The 20,373-nt window shown below is 37.6% G+C and overlaps 1 protein-coding gene across 7 annotated transcripts in view; it reads right to left on the reverse strand.

Moving 5' to 3' along the window:
* MID2 (midline 2) overlaps window positions 1-20,373 on the reverse strand; it is a 207,035-nt gene that overhangs the window by 7,572 nt on the left and 179,090 nt on the right. For 6 of the 7 annotated variants that reach the window (XM_066249639.1, XM_066249641.1, XM_066249638.1 and 3 more), the window contains exons 6-7: window positions 5,648-5,775; window positions 4,316-4,549 (exon numbers count right to left, since the gene is read on the reverse strand). In XM_066249639.1, coding sequence (XP_066105736.1) covers window positions 4,316-4,549; window positions 5,648-5,775 — 362 coding nt within the window. The remainder of the gene's footprint in view (window positions 1-4,315; window positions 4,550-5,647; window positions 5,776-20,373) is intronic. The other variant, XM_066249642.1, reaches the window with a different exon arrangement.

Genomic DNA, 20,373 nt, shown 5'->3' on the forward strand with positions numbered 1-20,373 from the left:
CAAGTATGCACTGATAGAGACTGATTTGACTTTGGGTGATGGGCACACAACATAATCAACAGTTCAAATGCTATAGAGATGTTCACCTGAAACCTATGTACTCTTATTGATCAATGTCACCTCGTTAAATTTAATTTTCTAAATAAAAAATATAATAAAATAAAGAATTTCCTTATCTTATGAAACACTGAATAATTTAGGGGTGAAAGGTCATGATGTATGCAATTTACTTTCAAATGGTTAAAAAAATAAGAGACTTAGAGAATATTAACAAATAATAAAGAAAATGGGGAAATATTAACAATAAGTGAAAGTGGGTAAAAAGTATATGGGCATTCTTGTTCTAATCTTGTAACTTTTCTGTAATTTTGAAATCATTTCTACAATTAAAGGTAAGTATATAATCTGTGTATAACTGAGGCATGGTGAAAGAGAATTTGTGATTGAATTATGGTAATGGAAGTATATACACCTTGTCCAAAATTGAAAGACCACAATATGGAAATCCCCAAACCTGGGTGTAAACATGTGGTAGAGAGCATTCCATGAGGATGAAAATGAGGGGAAATAGAAATTATATCTTTGCAGCAATATGTTAAAGATTCCCTAGCCAGATACAGGTTATAACCAGAGCTTTTATAATGCAAAACACAAAACTGAAACAGAGGAATGATACACAGTAATGGGGGAGACAATCACTAAACATCTGTTGAAATTTTCATTCAGCTAACATCATCTGAAACAATAATGGCTAATAACTATTTTGTATCTTAGATGAGGTGGGGATTAAGTTAAAAAGAGAGGAAGAAAGTTGAGAAAAATAATGGAAACTATTTTGCCCAACAAAATCATAACCAACAAGAATAAAATTTCTGATTAAATAAAATATGTTGTTTGACTGTTTTAAGATTTCCCATATAAGTTACATTGTACTATTTGTCCTTCTCTGTCTGGCTTATTTCACTTAGCAGAATACCCTTCAGGTTCATTCATGCTGTCTCCAGTGGCAGAGTTTCCTTCTTTTTTTAAGGCTGAGATGTATTTCACTGTATATATACCACATTTTCTTTATCCATTCAAAACATTTTGTTTTGACATGCAGAACAAAACATATATTTATATTTTGTATGTTAATTATACCTAAATAAAGTGGTTTAAGAAGAGACAAAAAATGGGGAAAAACCTCAAGGGAAAGTAGCTCTCAGAAGGGAGGTTCTGTCAACAGTGACAGGGCAGATCTTCAGGTAGGACTAGGACCTTGAATCTTCATGAATAATTATTCCTACCAAAATAGTTTCAGCTTATCTACCCATTGCCATCCAAAATTTTGCTTCAGGATTTTCCCTTTTCCTAGTCCTATTCCACTCTCTTATCAACTATCAGAGGAAGACATGGAAGGCAAGCTGGGAGGGAAAGTAAATGTATTAGAAAACAGAAAGTACATTCAAATAGATACTGGCAGGCCGGAATGAAGAATCAAAGCTAACCTGATAAAATGTAATAGGGATGAATTTAAGAATTTAAGGTGTTGTAGTTTCATTTAGATAATCAATTAAACATGAATAAGATTTGAAACTCCTTGGGATGTCAGCTGACTGTATGCTCAGCCTACATTCAGTAGTAATCAATGTGGCTAATCATTAAAAAAAAAAGCCTGATCAGGTGGTGGCGCAGTGGATAGAGCATCAGTCTGGGACACAGAGGGCCCTGATTCAAAACCCCAATGTTGCCGGCTTGAGCATGGGCTCATTGACTTGAGTGCGGGCTCACCGCCTTGAGCACAGGGTCGATGTCTTGAGCAAGGGGTTATATTTGCTCTGCTATAGTCCCCGCCACCCATCAAGGAACATAAGAGAAAATCAATCAATAAACAACTAAGGAGCCGCTACGAAGAATTGATGCTTCTCATCTCTCTCCTTCTTGCTTCTCTGTCCCTATCTGTCTCTCTCTCTGTTTCTTTCTCACACACAAAAAAAGATTCCAGCAGGGGTTCATCAGTTAATATACAAGAAAAAATAATCCAGCTATCCCCTACACTGGTCAGACTACTTTTGGACTATAGTCACTTTTTTTGACAGATTTTACAAAGCATTTTGACAAGAGTGTGTCCGTAAAAAGAAAATTTGGGTGGTAAAGAGTCTGAAACGTGGGAAGCAATTCAAAGAACTAAGAATGTTTAGCCTAGAGAAGAGAAATATTAGAAGGTACATGAGAGCTACCTAAAATTATCTGAAGAACTGTCATGTGCAAGATTCATTATGTTTGTTAGTGAAGTGTAAAAGGACAGTCCTAAGACTACTTGGTAGCTGTGGTTTAATATAAAGATTATTAAGCTTGAAGTTTGACAAACTTGGGTTCAAATCTTGACTCCATCAGTGAGTAGCCTTTTTACCTTCGCTAACTCATTAAACTTGAGCCTCAGTTTCTTCATCTATAAAATAGAATTAATATCATCAATTTCATAAGCCTAAGTAAGAATTCATAAGGACAAAATGAGATAATGTATGTGGGATCACTTCTAAACAGCAAAACATAATATGTGTGTCAATTAATATTGTCATTCTTATATACTAGGAGAAAGATTTAGACTTTTTATTAAAAAGCACTGATAATTATTTATAGCTACACAACAATTAAATGGACTTTTTTGTTATAAATGAGATATCCATCACTAGAAATGTTTAGAGATAGGATAATCATATACTGGGTGTCTGATAGAATGGAAGATTAGACTAGATGCCTTGTAAGGTCCCTTAAAATTCTAAGATGCTGTGATCCTATTGCTATTAAGAATTATCCTTGCCCTGGCTGGTTGGCTCAGTGGTAGAGCATCAGCCCAACGTGTAGCAGTCCCGGGTTTGATCCCGGTCAAGGCACACAGGAGAAGCACCCATCTGCTCTTCATCCTTCCCCTTCTCCTCCCTTGCTATCTCTCTCTTCCTCTCCTGCAGCCAAGGCTCCACTGGAGTAAAGTTGGCCTGGGCTCTAAGGACTGCTCCAGGGCCTCCGCCTCAGGTGCTAGAATGGCTCTGATTGCCACGGAGCAATGTCCCAGCTGGGCAGAGCATCGTCCCCTGGTGGGCATGCCGGGTGGATCCTGGTCGGGCGTGTGCAGGAGTCTGTCTGCCTGCCTCCCTGTTCTAACTTCAGAAAAAATACACAAGCACAAAAAAAAATTATCCTTTAAGCTTTTCTTTACAAAGGACTATATATCCTTGAAAATAAAGGTTACAACCTTTAGATCTTTGTCACCTCTTAGACTTATTCTCAAGTCCAGGAGACCACTGTTCTCTCCATGTTCAGAAGAAGAAGCACAGTTACTGGCTATAAAACTTTCCAGAGCAAGACAGACAAGTGCAGAAAAGTATGTCAGGAAGGCCTTAGAGTTTGTGACTTTACAAACTGAAGAAATACCCTGGAAGACCCATGATCATAGCTATCTGGGCCCAGTGGCTTAGGTTGTAGCTGTACAAGGGAGGTGTTTTTGAGAGTTTGACCCCAAATATCCTCTCGCCTCTCCACTCCACTATGTGGCCCAGAATTGTTAGAATTCAGGAAAAGGAAGCCATCAGGCAAGTTTTCAGTGGAAAAAATCTTCTCATGCAAGACTGTGAAGTCAGAAACAGAAGCACAAACACACAGGTAAAAGAAAATACTAACTGGAAATTAGTTCCAGTCTTGAATCTAGCTTTAATTCTGCTTTCATTTCCATTTCCCCCCAGTGCATTGAGGGAAACTTGTACCTTGAACTCTCTTCTGACTATTAATGAGTTAAATTCTCACTCTGCTCTGTTTTGCTCTAATTCATCAGAAGGTGAAACCATAACATGAGAGCTAAATGACTGCTTTTTGAATATCTTTCATTTATTGACCCTTTGACACATTTTTATATTTTGTATAATTCTTGGAGGAAAGGGAGAAGGGATAAAGGGAAGGGTGTCAGAGGCAGGAGGCTTTTCACTGACACAAATGGGTATGGTAAAGGAAGTAGGAGTCTTTGAACATAATGTCTTTACTGTGATAATGAAGTGAAAGAAGAGTCGAGGGGAGAGATGTTCACACACTTGGAATCAACAATGATGATGAGTTAGCCACCCAGGAAATAATTATGAGCTCTGCTCTGACTTGGGGGAGTGGAGTCACATGGATTAACTGAGAAAAGACTAAGGATTACATAAACAAATGGGAGTAGCCCCCATAACTGCCCAGCAATGCCTGTCAACAGTTCAGTAGGCCCTTTGCAATGCTCTGGTGGAGCTTACACTGTCTACAAAACACTGTTCTAAACAACCTAACATGTCTTACAAACACTTGCCTCGTGGCGCCCCGGCCAATCTTGAGCAGCTTACTGCTTCCTTACATTTCCTTATCTCTGGCCACAGGCCCCAACTACACCATGACTTACTGATGAAGTTAGCCTGGCCAGTGAATATGGTGTACTGAAGCTCATAGGAGCTGATGCTGAACTCATCATCCGAGATCCAGTGGACTGTAATGGTGTCATGGGAGGCAGTACAGAGTTCCTCTCGGATAGATGGTGGGTTTGGGGCTGTAGGGAAAGATAGAAAAGAAAGTAAGGAAAGCACACTCTTTGTTCTGGAATTTCACAATCATTACCCTTGCTGCCCAACCCAATATCTCATGGAGAGATTTTAATAAGAAGCTTTAGATTATGCATACCATACAACCTGAAACAAAGGGTTGAGACCTCAAGTTCCCCCAATTCATTATTGCTTCAATGATAAAGATATCTTAGGCAAAGATACAAGCCTAAATTATTGAAATGAGTGACCAATTGTCTACTCTGTCTGAAAAACTATAAATATTAAACCAAAGTGGTCACACGGTTTTCTTATTACATGACCTTTAACCTATTCATTTTTATTTCAAAATAAGTTTTACTATATATGTTTGGCAGGTTAGCCAAGTGCAAAATAACATATGTTCTTTCATCTGTAAAATAAGGATTATAATTATTACATATATTTATTTCAAGGACTCATAACGTAAAATTAACATACAGTGTCTGGCATAAAGTAGATGTTCAATAAATGACAGTTATTTTAATATATTAATAAAAATAACTATAAATACAAAGTTATGAGTATTTTTTTCTCATGAAATCATCATTTGATTAATCCTGAATATAGACAGCATTTTTAAAAGGCTGGTTGCATTCTCTCATTTTCTAAAATCATCTGCAAGCCAGATATTTCTTACATTTTTCTCCCTAATCTGCTAATTCTTAAGTCTCAGTAAAACTATTTGAGTGTACCTGTACCTGTGTGGGACATTCCTTAATATTCCATAATTGCTACCTGAGTTCTACTCCCATAACAAGCAATAGTATATTACCGATAGGCTCATAAGGAGAAATTCATCAGCAATTTCTTGTTTTATTTTATTTATTTTTTTTACCTTTAAGTATAAATGGTACACCTATTCTGACCCCAGAAATATTTGACAAATCATTATTCTTTTCTGTTTTATGAACTAAAATATATTCTATCTAAAAAGATAAATTTATCATTTTATAGGCTATAAAAGCATTTTCTTTATAAATATTGTCTTTTTCAGATTATTTTTAAGTATAAGCACACCAAAAGAAAAGGCTTAAAATGGGAAAAGAAGCACAGTATATTCACACCTGTTAAATAATCTAGCCCCTCCAGCAATTTCTTTTCTCTGGAAAAATCTAAAGCAAAGTTTTCAAAGGCATCATTAAAATTGATGTCTGGAATCAGAACTTGAGAAGAGGCAGTTGCCATAGCGACCCTGTAAAAGAGAAAAGTACATCAATATACATCAAAATAGGTTTGCAACCTTTATCCAGTGTTTCATTTCTGGTTTAACAAGGCGAAAATAAATGACTTGTAGGACTTGGTTCATTAAGTGAAATATATCATATCTGTGCTTTGCCAATGGAATCCATTTAAATATTAATCATCAGGAACCAATTAAAGATTAGACCATATTTTTTCACATATGTTCACCTCTCAAACACACTCCCCTTGTCTTAATTTGAGAAGTAAATGCAAGATTTTTTCTCTTCTGCATCAATTTCCATCTGGCAGTAAGAATCAAAACTATTGATAGGTCTCCGAAAGCTTGGTAAGAGCAGTTTGAGAGATTTTATTTTCCTCCGCATCTATTTTCCTTTTGTACTAATCAACAAGCCAGCACACTGGGGCTGAGTTAAAGCCTTACCTTAAATACTGTACTTTATTTGACCTTTTATACCATTTACATTTAATTACATTATTCTCTAATTGTATAATGTTATGCTAGTCTTATCTCCTCAACTAATTCAAAGCATCTCAAGAGCAAGGTCCATATTTTATACCTTATATGTTCCATAGTCCCTAACACAGTTTTGGACACATGGTGAATAAATAATTATTCAATGAATAACTGAAGGACTATCAAAAATGACACAATTGCTAACATTTATTGAGCATTTAGTATTTTTCCATCCATCCATCCATCCATCCATCCACACATACATACATACTTTACATACATACTATCTATAAATCCTTTAATGCATTTCTTGCCATAACCCTACATAGCAAATGTTATTTCCATTTTGTAAATGAGAAATTTGACACATAAAAAAGTTTAGTAACTTGCCCAAGGTCATACAACCAGTAAGGGTAAAAAAATAAGAAATATAACTGAACCCATGTTCATTGGCTTTCCAACAGCATATCCTTAAACATTTAAGACAGTTTCTTTCTTTTAAAAAAAATGTAGGTATGTAGTTCTAGATGGCTGCAGAAGAAGTGGAAGCTATACTCACCTGCTCCTAGCACCAAACTGGATTTACAGCTAAATTATAGAGTGATCAACCTCAATAACCAACTGAAGCTTTGCTAAATGGATATATTATAACCAAGGATTTACAGAAGAAGCCTCATAGAAACTGAGAAGAAGGGCAGAGATGTGGAAAAGGTTGTCCCCACAGTCATGTGCAGCAGCTGATTAGCTAGAGGCATATTGCCACTGCAAAACTTCATCCTCCCAGAAGTGAGTGGTCTAAACCTCATGCAGTGATACCCAACTCAGATGGGAAGTAAAAATCAGTGGAAATTCAGTCCCTCTGGAAGAGAAGGGAGTCTGCTAGAGACTCAAATGTCACCTTCCCAGACTTGAGATCTCATATGGTTACAGAATCAACCCAGGGAGCTCACTGTATGGCTTTCCAAATACTAGTGACACCACTTTTCTGAGCTTGAGTCCTGCAGAAGGGTCTGCAGTTGGCACCCAGCAGGGACTTCTGGGGTAATCTTTTACTGAACAAGCTCTTGGCAGAGACTCAGACAATAATTGAACTGTCTAGCTTTGGAAAGGGGAGCATTCTTCCCCATCTTAAGTGCACAGCCAATGCCCCATCTCCCATCTGTTGAATCATGTGGCCTGCCATGCAACTCTGTGGCCTTGCTCAGCTGAGTTCAGTAGTGAAAGGGGATCTGAGTATGGTGCACAGCAAGAACTTTCAGAGTGCATATCCTGGGGAGGCTTTTGTCTAGGAATCAGATGTGTGGGTGCTGTGTTGTGTGGCTAAATTGCAAAGGGAAGATAACTTTTTTGTCTCCTGCGAGCTCAGGAGCTTTTCTGGAAAGGGAAAGAAGTACTCATGCTGCTCCTACAGAATTGCCAGCAACACCCCCCAATACAAGCTTGCCAGAAACACCCCCAATATGAAACCGTTTGGATCTGCCTTTGCAAGTACTGGTGGTACTGCCATGCTGAGCTCAGTTCCATGGGAGTAAGGGAGTGCTGCTCAGAGTTGAGATAATCAGAGTGTGTCTCCCTCAGAGGCTATTGTCTGGGACCAAGATGAAGTACTTGGCCTTCTCTTGTGTGCTCCCCCCACACAATGGGACATTCTTGATCTGTCCTCTGAGAATCTATAGCTCCACCCTGCTGAGTTTCCTCCTACAGAGTGGATGGCTGACTGCGCCTAACCTGAACAAGTGGTGCATTTCTCCTGGGGCAGGTAGAGTTGCAGATTCTGCCCAAGACTGAGTGGTTTGGTTCTGGAGTGGCAGCCCCATTTCTCTCATTGAATAAATTACTATACAACCCCAAAGTAGGGTACCCACTAGCCTTGTCATCCCAATCCTGCTTACCCTGCCCTACAGAATTAACAACCTGTGGACAGAGCTGTGGATTACAGCCAGCCTGGGCCACTCTATAATCTTTCTTCAGAAGACTCTGGAGGAAGATCAGGCAACCTCAGGGGGAAGCAGAATAGCTGACAGGTGGAGGTGCACCTCAGGGAGCTTTGGGCAATTTATAGACCTGCTGCAAGCTCTAACCTGGAGGAAGCTGACCCTTGTAGACAATTGGCCACTCCCATGCCCACCTAAGCCCAGCAGAGGCAGCTGCATACAGTGAATACAGTAGTAGCTCCAGACAAGCAGCGAAAGGCCAGTTATACACAACGTCTGACATCAACCTGTACCTGCACCCCACCCAAGTGGACTCAGAACCAGCACAACCAGTGGTGGGCTTCGGACCACATGAGAACTCAATCTAACTAGCCATACAAGTAGCACATGGAAAGGGAAATTTTGGCAGACACCAGAGCCTGATGGAAGCAACTCCTCCTTGGGAGGCAGCCCCTGCACAGTGACTCATAGATTGTAATTGAGGTTTATCCTTATAGTCAGCCAGCCTAAAGGATTAACACCAACCTTGTAAGTGCCAACAGCATATAAGACTCAACTACAATAGGAATGTGCACATAACCCACTAGAAACATTCCTGGGCACTGAGCTCATATGATCTGGAAGATTGTACCACTGAGCCCAACAACACACCTACATCATGAAGCCATAATAACAAGTTTGGAATTCAAAGCATATCTACCTAATACACAGAGACAAAATAGGAAGACACAGAAATATGCCCCCCATAAGAACAAGATAAATTCTCAGAAAAAGAATAAAGTGAAATGGAAGCAACCAAGATTCCAGATGCAAAGTTTAAAGGATGCTAAAGGACCTTAGGTCAAGAATGGATGATTTCAGTAAAAACTAAACAAAATAGTAAGAATCAGTAAGTAAATCAGAAAAAACTAAGAACTGCATGATTCCATACATAGGTGGGACATAAAAACGAGACTAAGAGACATGGACAAGAGGGTGGTGGTTATGGGGGGGAGGGAGGAGAGGGAGGGAGAGGGGGAGGGGAGGGGCACAAAGAAAACCAGATAGAAGGTGACAGAGGACAATTTGACTTTAGGTGACGGGTATGCATCATAATTGAATGACAAGATAACCTAGAGATGTTTTCTTTGAACATATGTACCCTGATTTATTAATGTCACCCCATTAAAATTAACAAAAATTATTTTAAAAAAGGTCATAGGAACCATAAAAAATAACCAGTCATAAATAAAGAATATGGCCCTGGCTGGTTGGCTCAGTGGATAGAGGGTCAGCCCAGCACGCAGACATCTTGGGTTTGATCCGTAGTCAGAGCACACATGAGAAGTGACCATCTGCTTCCCTATCCCTCTTGTTACCCTTTGTCTCTCACTTCCCCTCTCACAGCCAGTGGCTTAATTGGTTCAAGTGTCAGCCCCACATACTGAGAATAGCTTGGCTGGTCTAACTGTTGGCCTCAGGCACTGAGGATAGCTTGGTTGATAGCTGGAGCATCAGCCCCAGACAAGGGTTTCAGGTGGATCCCAGTCAGGGTCATATAGAGGTCTGTCTCTCTATCTCCCCTCCTTTCACTTAAAAAAATTAATTCTAAAATGAAGAATACACTAAAAGGAATCAATAGCAGGTTAGATGAGGCAGATAACTGAATCAGTGATTCAGAGGAACAGATAACAGTCCCTCCCCTCCCCTCTCCCCTCCCCTCTCCCCTCCCCCCTCCCCTCCCCTCCTCTCTTTTCCTTTCATTTCCTTTCTCCTTCATCCATTCAATACTTACTAAGCACAACTAATATGCCAGGCACTATGCTAGGTAATAGTGATATAGTAGGAAAGCAAGTTAATTGTCCTTGCCCTCACAAAACTCATAGATCATAGGAGAATAAGACATTAAATAGGCAATAAAACTGCTACTACAGCCTGACCAGGCAGTGGTGCAGTGGATAGAATGTCGGACTTGGATGTGAAGGACTCAGGTTCGAGACCCCAAGGTTGCCAGCTTGAGTGTGGGCTCATCTGGTTTGAGCAAGGCTCACCAGCTTGAGCCCAAGGTCACTGGCTCGAACAAGGGGTCACTCGGTCTGCTGCAGCCCCCCCCCCCCGTCAAGGCACATATGAGAAATCAATCAGTGAACAACTAAGGAGTTACAACGAAGAACTGATGTTTCTCATGTCTCTCCCTTCCTGTCTGTCTGTCCCTATCTGTCCCTTTCTCTGACTGTCTCTGTCTCTGCCACACACAAAAAAATAAAAAACAAGACAAAAAAACTGCTACTGCAAAGGGAGTGGAGTATACACAAAAGCTATCTGTTATAGACCTGGGCACTAAGGGAAATCTCCCCAGAGGAAGTTCATTTTAAGCAATGACCTACATAATGGCAGGATTTAGCTAAGGAAAGACTACATAGATGTGTGTGTTCTCTCTTGCCTGAAAGCTAGACAATTAGCAAAATCACACAGGGCCTTGTAGGCCACGCTATAAACTTTGTACTTTATCCTAAGAGCAATGGGAAACACTGAAATATTTTAGGCAAGGGAATGATATGCTCATTTGTTTCAACAAAAATACTGCGGCTTCAGTGATGGACTGCAAGGGGTCAAATTGGAGACAGATTAGATTTTAAGGTGTCTGGGAATAAACAGAAAATAAAGTGTTGACAAGAGTGTAGATAAACAGAACAGTTAATTCACAGAACATGAAAACAAATAGCCAACAAATATACTAAAAAGTCAAAGTACATGAGAAATCAAAGAAATGTACATTAAAATGAGATAGCATTTAAGATTATAAATAATGACAATATAGGAGTTTTATGCCCTTATTAAATAATTTTTACATATTTTAATTAGGACTGAAATCGATACAAATCTTGGAGGCCAACTTAGCGTTAAAATCAAAGTAGTTTAAAATATAAATATTGTTTGACCCAACAGTTCTATTTCATCATTTTCTTACTAAGGAAATAACTGAGATGTATCCAAACATACAACTGCAAGGATACTCATCACACTGTATGTAACCCAAATGTCTAACAATGGTGACTGAGCTAAGAAATGCATTACAGTTCAAGAGATGAAATACTATGAAGCCACTCTAAATCAGGTTTTACAATAATACCCAATGGCAGGAAAAAGTTTAGGAAACATTGTTAAATTTCAAATGTAGGATATAGTGCAGTAAATACAGCATGAACCTATGTTTGTGTATATATATTGGGGTATTATATTTTCAAATATTAACAGTGGCTAAAAAGTTATGGATGAGTTAAAAATAGTATGGGGTTTTTTGTAAGTGTGTGTGTGTGTGTGCATGCTCACGCATGTCTGTGTTTTTATGTTTAAGCAAAACACATTAACTATATCTCAAAGCTTTGATATCTCTTAGTGATTATATAAATGTCATTTGTAAAAAAAAAAAAAAAAAGTCATTTGTAAAGGGGGAGGAATAACTCTCCCAGCTAGAATTTCATTTTAACTAAAGCCTTGGTCCTGAATACACTAGAATAAATCATGGTAGGAAAAAATTTGAACCTTATGAGAGACCAGTGAGAAAAATATTTAGGTTGGGTAGATGATTCTCAAAACATATGGCATACATAGCCATATATTCCACCTATTCCATAGCCTATACCTGAGTCTATTAAAAGAAGATTTAGATAGACATTTGGGAATCATTAACATCTAAACATCTAAATGGTAACTGAAGCTCGAGGAGCTATACATTTTCAAAAGGGAAAATGTGTAGTGAGAGAAGAGAGAAGCCTGATACAGAATCACAAAGAATTCTATATAGTATTGAAGGAATGGGTCAACGAAGAGATGCTCAAAAAGGCAAAAAGAACCAGATAGGTAGGGAAAAAAAACCAGGAGTGTCTGTGGCAGCTAAGCACAGAGAAGTATCAAGTAAAAATGGTCAGTAGGGTCAAATGTTACTGAGAGAGAAAGTAAGATGAAACAGTAAGATAAAACAAAGGGATGTATTATAGTTAGCAGCAAAGTATCTATTCAGTGACTTAGGAAAGAACACTTTCAATAGTGTGGTAGGGACACAAGACATTTCAGAGACCTGAAGAGTAAAAAAGGATCATTAAATAACATAGTTTACTATGTTTTATCTCTGCTCCCATGAAATGCCATTGAAATGACAGTAAAATAATAAAATATTAAAAACCCATGGAGAAAGAGAATGGAAAAAGATATGCCAGCAAGTAAGAGATACTCAACAAATATTTAGAAGCTAAAAAGGGATGGATGAGTGGTAACTAACAACAGACCAGAGAAAGTGGGATCAGGAAGCAAACAACGTCAAGCTGATTTAGTGCCAGTCAAAAGTGGCACATACTTTGGCATGAGGAACAGCTAGACCCCCAAATCCATTCAACCAGTGACTATTCCTCCCTCTTCCTAGCAGAAGATGTAAGTTTTACTTTTTCAGAGCTTTGACATTATACTACATGTAATTTTAAAACCCTCAGCTCTTTTTTACTGGTTGCCTCCCAGAACAATGGCAACCAGGCTTACCCTTAATCCTCCACCAGATGCAGATTAGTGAATTACTTCCAGGGGAAACTGACACATGAGAAAACACCTACAGAACTGGCAATTAGGTTCTCCTTAATAGAAATCCAGCATTCTGCCTTATAACCTGTTTCCATCCCTTCAGATCTTCCAGTCACCTTAAAGCAGAGGTAGTCAACCTTTTTATACCTACCGCCCACTTTTGTATCTCTGTTAGTAGTAAAATTTTCTAACTGCCCACCGATTCCACAGTAATGGTGATTTATAAAGTAGGGAAGTAACTTTACTTTATAAAATTTATAAAGCAGAGTTACAGCAAGTTAAAGCATATAATAATAACTATTTACCAAGTACTTTATGTTGGATTTTCGCTAAGTTTGGCAAAATAAATCTTTATAAAACAACTTACTATAGTTAAATCTATCTTTTTATTTATACTTTGGTTGCTCCGCTACAGCCCACCATGAAAGCTGGAATGCCCTCTAGTGGGTGGTAGGGACCAGGTTGACTACCACTGCCTTAAATGCTTAAATTCACACAGGCAGCCAAAAGCTTACCAAACATTAGGGAAAGACAGAAACTAAAATAAACTGACAGAGGCAAAGAACTTGGAGGAAACTAAAACAATGCAGAGTTCAAATGAAAACTTTTAAAATTATATCCTCAGGAAGATAAATATATAGTTTGTATCCATAAAGCAAGAATATTGCTAAAAAAAAAAAAAGAAGCAAAAAGAAATAAAGACCTCTCACGAAAAAAGTATATATGTTGATATTAAAATTTTAATAGATTGAATAAAGAACTAAGGAGACATAATAGAACAAGAAGACAAAATCATGGAAATAAAAAACAAATAGATTAGATGAAAAATCTAAGAAATCCATCATCTGATGAATTAGAGTCCTAGAAAGAGGGAAGAGAGAGAAAAATTGGGAGGAAATCAATAGTGAATAATAAAAGGAAAATTCCCAGAAGTAAAAGTAACAAGTCTTCAGATTGGTAAAACCCACCTAGTGCTCATCAAAAATGAATGATAAAAGACTCACACCAAGGTATACCTCAGTGAAATTTCAGAAAAACTAAAGATAAAACCTTAAAGGCTTCAGATGTTAAAATATAGGTCATATTTGAAACATCAGAAATTAAAATAACAGCCTCAGCACAACACTAGAAGTTAGGAGACAAGATAGCCATACCTTCTAAAGTCTAAGAAAAATTTATATATTTTTTTTGCATTGCATTTTCTTTTTTTTTAATAATTTTATTTTTTTAATGGGGCGACATCAATAAATCAGGATACATATATTCAAAGATAACAAGTCCAGGTTATCTTGTCGTTCAATTATGTTGCATACCCATCACCCAAAGTCAGATTGTCCTCTGTCACCTTCTATCTAGTTTTCTTTGTGCCTCTCCCCCTCCCCCTTTCCCTCTCCTTCTCCCCCCTCCCCCCGTAACCACCACACTCTTATCAATGTCTCTTGGTTTCACTTTTATGTCCCACCTACGTATGGAATAATGCAGTTCCTGGTTTTTTCTGATTTCCTTATTTCACTTCGTATAATGTTATCAAGATTCCACCATTTTGCTGTAAATGATCCGATGTCATCATTTCTTATGGCTGAGTAGTATTCCATAGTGTATATGTGCCACATCTTCTTTATCCAGTCATCTATTGACAGGCTTTTTGGTTGTTTCCATGTGCTGGCCACTGTGAACAATGCTGCAATGAACATGGGGCTGCATGTGTCTTTACGTATCAATGTTTCTGAGTTTTTGGGGTATATACCCAGTAGAGGGATTGCTGGGTCATAAGGTAGTTCTATTTTCAGTTTTTTGAAGAACCACCATACTTTCTTCCATAATGGTTGTACTACTATTCCCACCAACAGTGTATGAGGGTTCCTTTTTCTCCACAGCCTCTCCGACATTTCCTATTACCTGTCTTGCTAATAATAGCTAATCAAACAGGTGTGAGGTGGTATCTCCTTGCCGTTTTGATTTGCATTTCTCTAATAGCTAAAGAAGATGAGCATCTTTTCATATATCTGTTGGCCATTTGTATTTCTTCCTGGGAGAAGTGTCTGTTCATGTCCTCTTCCCATTTTTTTATTGGATTGTTTGTTTGTTTGTTGTTGAGTTTTATGAGTTCTTTGTATATTTTGGATATTAGGCCCTTATCTGAGCTGTTGTTTGAAAATATCATTTCCCATTTAGTTGGCTGTCTGTTTATTTTGTTATCAGTTTCTTTTGCTGAGCAAAAACTTCTTAGTCTGATGTAGTCCCATTAATTTATTTTTGCCTTCACTTCCCTTGCCTTTGGAGTCAAATTCATAAAATGCTCTTTAAAACCCAGGTCCATGAGTTTAGTACCTATGTCTTCTTCTATGTACCTAATTGTTTCAGGTCTTATGTTTAGATCTTTGATCCATTTTGAGTTAATTTTTGTACAGGGGGACAAACTGTAGTCCAGTTTAATTCTTTTGCATGTGGCTTTCCAGTTTTCCCAGCGCCATTTATTGAAGAGGCTTTCTTTTCTCCATTGTCTGTTCTTGGCCCCTTTATCAAAAATTATTTGATTATATATATGTGGTTTTATTTCTGGACTTTCTATTCTGTTCCATTGGTCTGAGTGTTTATATTTCTGCCAATACCATGGTGTTTTGATTGTCGTGGCCCTATAATATAGTTTAAAGTCAGGTATTGTAATGCCCTCAGCTTCATTCTTTTTCTTTAGGATTGCTTTGGCTATTCGGGGTTTTTTATAGTTCCATATAAATCTGATGATTTTTTGCTCCATTTCTTTAAAAAATGTCATTGGAATTTTGATGGGAATTGCATTAAATTTGTATATTGGCATGACCTGTGGTGGCGCAATGGGATAAAGCTGTCAACCTGGAACACTGAGGTTGCCGGTTCAAAACCTTGGGCTTGCCTGGTCAAGGCACATATGGGAGTTGATGCTTCCTGCTCCTCCCCCTTCTCTCTCTCTCCCCTCTCTCTAAAAATCAATAAATAAAATATTTTAAAAAATTAGCCCTGGCTGGTTGGCTCAGCGGTAGAGCGTCGGCCTAGCGTGCAGAGGACCCAGGTTCGATTCCCGGCCAGGGCACACAGGAGAAGTGCCCATTTGCTTCTCCACCCCTCCGCCGCGCTTTCCTCTCTGTCTCTCTCTTCCCCTCCCGCAGCCAAGGCTCCATTGGAGCAAAGATGGCCCGGGCGCTGGGGATGGCTCTGTGGCCTCTGCCTCAGGCACTAGAGTGGCTCTGGTCGCAACATGGCGACGCCCAGGATGGGCAGAGCATCGCCCCCTGGTGGGCAGAGCGTTGCCTCTGGTGAGCGTGCCGGGTGGATCCCGGTCGGGCGCATGCGGGAGTCTGTCTGACTGTCTCGCCCTGTTTCCAGCTTCAGAAAAATGAGAAAAAAAATTTAAAAAAAAATGTATATTGCTTTGGGTAATATGGCCATCTTGATTATATTTATTCTTCCTAACCAAGAACAAGGTATATTCTTCCATCTCATTATATCTTTTTTGATTTCCCTTAACAATAGTTTATAGTTTTCATTAAATAAGTGCTTTACATTCTTTGTTATGTTTATTCCTAAGTATTTTTTTTTTGTTGTTGCAATCGTGAAGGGGATTATTCTTTTGAGTTCATTCTCAAATGTTTCATTGTTGGCATATAGAAAGGCTATTGACTTCTGTATGTTAATTTTGTATCCTGCGACCTTACTGTATTGGCTTATTGTTTCTAGTAGTCTTTTTGTGGATTCTTTGGGGTTTTCGATGTATAGGATCATATCATCTGCAAAAAGTGATACCTTTACTTCTTCTTTTCCAATATGGATGCCTTTTATTTCTTTGTCTTGTCTGATTGCTCTGGCTAGAACCTCTAGTACCACATTAAATAAGAGTGGAGAGAGTGGACAACCCTGTCTTGTTCCTGATTTAAGGGGGAAAGCCTTCAGTTTAGTGCCATTTAATATGATGTTAGCTGATGGTTTATCATATATGGCCTTTATCATGTTGAGATATTTTCCTTCTATACCCATTTTGTTGAGAGTCTTAAACATAAAATTGTGTTTAATTGAAAGCCTTTTCTGCATCTATTGATAAGATCATGTGGTTTTTGTTCTTTGTTTTGTTGATATGGTGTATTACGTTAACCGTTTTACGTATGTTGAACCATCCTTGAGATTCTGGGATAAATCCCACTTGATCATGATGTATTATTTTTTTAATATGTTGTTGTATTCGATTCGCCAGTATTTTGTTTAGTATTTTAGCATCTATATTCATTAGAGATATTGGTCTGTAGTTTTCTTTTTTTGTGCCATCCTTACCTGGTTTTGGTATGAGGGCTATGTTGGCTTCATAAAATGTGTTTGGAAGTATTGCCTCTTCTTCAATTTTTTGGAAGACTTTCAGTAGTATAGGAACCAAGTTTTCTTTGAATGTTTGATAAAATTTGCTGGTATACCCCTCAGGGCCTGAACTTTTATTTTTGGGGAGGTTTTTAATGGTTTTTTATATTTCTTCTCACTAATAGGTCTGCTTAGGCTTTCTGCTTCTTCTTGACTCAGTCTAGGAAGGTTGTATTGTTCTAGGAATTTATCCATTTCTTCTAGGTTGTTGAATTTAGTGGCATAAAGTTTTTCATAGTATTCTACAATAATTCTTTGTATATCTATGGTGTCCATGGTGATTTCTCCTCTTTCATTTTGTATTTTGTTTATATGAGTTCTTTCTCTTTTTTCCTTGGTAAGTCTTGCCAAGGGTTTGTCAATTTTGTTGATCTTTTCAAAGAACCAGCTCCTTGTTCTATTAATTTTTTCTATAGTTTTACTGTTCTCTATTTCATTTATTTCTGCTCTGATTTTTATTATCTCCTTTCTTCGGCTGGTTTTGGGTTGTCTTTGTTCTTCTTTTTCTAGTTCCTTAAGGTGTGAAATTAAGTGGTTCACTTGGGCTCTCTTGTTTGTTCATATATGCCTGAAGTAATATGAACTTCCCTCTTATCACTTCTTTTGCTGCATCCCATAGATTCTGATATGTCGTATTGTCATTTTCATTACTCTGTATATATTCTTTGATCTCTGCACTTATTTCTTCTTTGACCCATTCATTCTTTAAAAGTATGTTGTTTAGTTTCCACATTTTTGTGGGATTTTTTTCCTCTTTTTTGCAGTTGAATTCTAGTTTCAAGGCTTTATGATCAGAAAATATGCTTGGTACAACTTCGATTTTTCTGAATTTGCTGATGTTGTTTTTGTGGCCCAACATATGGTCAATTCTTGAGAATGATCCATGTACACTGGAGAAAAATGTATACTCAGTCACTTTGGGATGAAATGTCCTGTAGATGTCTATCATATCCAGGTGCTCTAGTGTTTTGTTTAAAGACACTATATCTTTGTTGATTCTCTGTTTGGATGACCGATCTAGGGCCATCAGCGGTGTATTGAGGTCTCCAAGTATGATTGTATTTTTGTCAGTTTTTGTTTTAAGGTCAATAAGCAGCTGTCTTATATATTTTGGTGCTCTTTGGTTTGGTGCATATATATTAAGAATTGTTATGTCTTCTTGATTCAGTGTCCCCTTAGCCATTATGAAATGGCCATTTTTGTCTCTGAGTACTTTTGCTGTCTTGTAGTCAGCATTATCAGATATGAGTATTGCTACGCCTGCTTTTTTTTGGATGTTATTTGCTTGGAGTATTGTTTTCCAGCCTTTCACTTTGAATTTGTTTTTATCCTTGTTGCTTAGATGAGTTTCCTGTAGGCAGCATACAGTTGGATTTTCTTTTTTAATCCATTCTGTTACTCTGTTCCTTTTTATTGGTTAGTTTAATCCATTTACATTAAGTGTAATTATTGACACTTGTGAGTTCCCTATTGCCATTTTATAGATTGCTTTCTGTTAGTTTTGTGTCTTGTTTCATCCTTCTCTTTCGTTTTTCTATCTTTTGTTTTTATTTGGTTGTATTCCATACATCTTTCCTCCGTTGCTATTTTTTTTATCTCATGTGCTTCTGTGGTGGTTTTTTCAAAGCTGGTTACCTTTAAGTAATGAAAAGGCTTCCTATCCCGTTCATTGTAGCGCACTATTTTGTGAGTACTTTTGCACTCCATCGTCCTTTGCTACTGTTAATCTCCATCCTCTCCCCCCCTTTCTTTTTGTTGTTGTCACAGTTTAAATTTGGTTTTATTTTGTTCTTCTTGGAGCTTTTACTTGTGGCTTTTTTTTTGTTCTTTGTATCTGATTGGAGAACCCCCTTTAGTAATTCCTGGAGTGGGGGTTTTCTGATGATAAATTCCCTCATCTTTTCTGTATCTGTGAATGTTTTTATTTCTCCTTCATATTTGAAGGATAGCTTTGATGGGTATAGTGTTCGTGGCTGAAAGTTCCTTTCTTTCAGGGCTTTAAATATTGGGGTCCACTCTCTCCTAGCTTGTAGAGTTTCTGCTGAGAAATCTGATGATAATCTAATGGGCTTTCCTTTATATGTTGTATTCTTCTTTTCCCTGGCTGCCTTGAGAATTTTTTCTTTGTCATTGGTTTGTGCCAATTTCATTATGATGTGCCTTGGAGTAGGTTTGTTGTGGTTAAGAAAACTCGGAGTTCTGTTTGCTTCTTGAATTTGAGGCTTTAGTTCTTTCCACAGGCTTGGTAAATTTTCATCTATTATTTGTTTGAGTATGTTCTCCATTCCATTTTCTCTCTCTTCTCCCTCTGATATACCTATTATTCTTATGTTATTCTTTTTGATGGAATCAGATAATTCTTGTAGGGCTATCTCATTTTTTTAAATTTTTGAGTCTCTTTCTTCTTCTCTCTGTTGTGCCTCAAGTTGCTTGTCTTCTATTTCACTAATCCTCTCTTCTATCTGGCCTGTTCTATTAGCTAAGCTTGTTACCTCATTTTTCAGCTCGTGAATTGAGTTTTTCATCTGCTTGATTTGTTTTTATAGTTTCAATTTCCTTGGAAATATATTCTTTGTGTTCATTGATTTGTTTTCTGAGCTCCCTAAATTGCCTTTCTGTGTTTTCTTGTATATCTCGGAGGATTTTTAGGATTTCTATCTTAAATTCTCTGTCATTTAGCTCCAAGGTTTCCAATATATTAAATTTTTTCTCCATAGATTTTTCCTCAACTAGCTGTGTTACCTCTCTTTCTTTTGTATCCATGATGTTCGATTTTCTCTTCCTTAATGGCATCTGAGGGTGGTTTTGTTGATAGTATTAATGAGATTTAATAAAGAATAAAAAGTTAAAAAAATAAAAAATCGAAAAGTTGTTTTTTTAAAAGTAATAATGAAATAAAGAAAAATAAAATAAAATAAAAATTAAAAAAAAGAAAAATTATCCCCCCTTCCTTTTTTCCTCTACTCTCCTCTCCCTCTTTCTTGAGAAAATCTTGTGGTGAACTGTGAATTATATTGTACTAAATAGAACAAACAATGCCTGTAATGGAGGGCCTGAATTGGGGAAAAGTAATAAAGGGGCAAAAAAGGGGGGGTATGGACCCACAAAAAGCAAATAAGGAAAAAATTTGGGTCAACAATAAAAAGATTTGCTTTTAGGTGTTGGTTGACTAAAAGTTATGATGAGAGGAATAAGAGGGAAACAGGAAAATGGGGGACAATTTAAAAAAATTACTATTGTATTTAGTAGAATAAGAAATAGA

This window comes from Saccopteryx bilineata, chromosome X, assembly GCF_036850765.1.
Source record: "Saccopteryx bilineata isolate mSacBil1 chromosome X, mSacBil1_pri_phased_curated, whole genome shotgun sequence".
NCBI lineage: Eukaryota > Metazoa > Chordata > Mammalia > Chiroptera > Emballonuridae > Saccopteryx > Saccopteryx bilineata.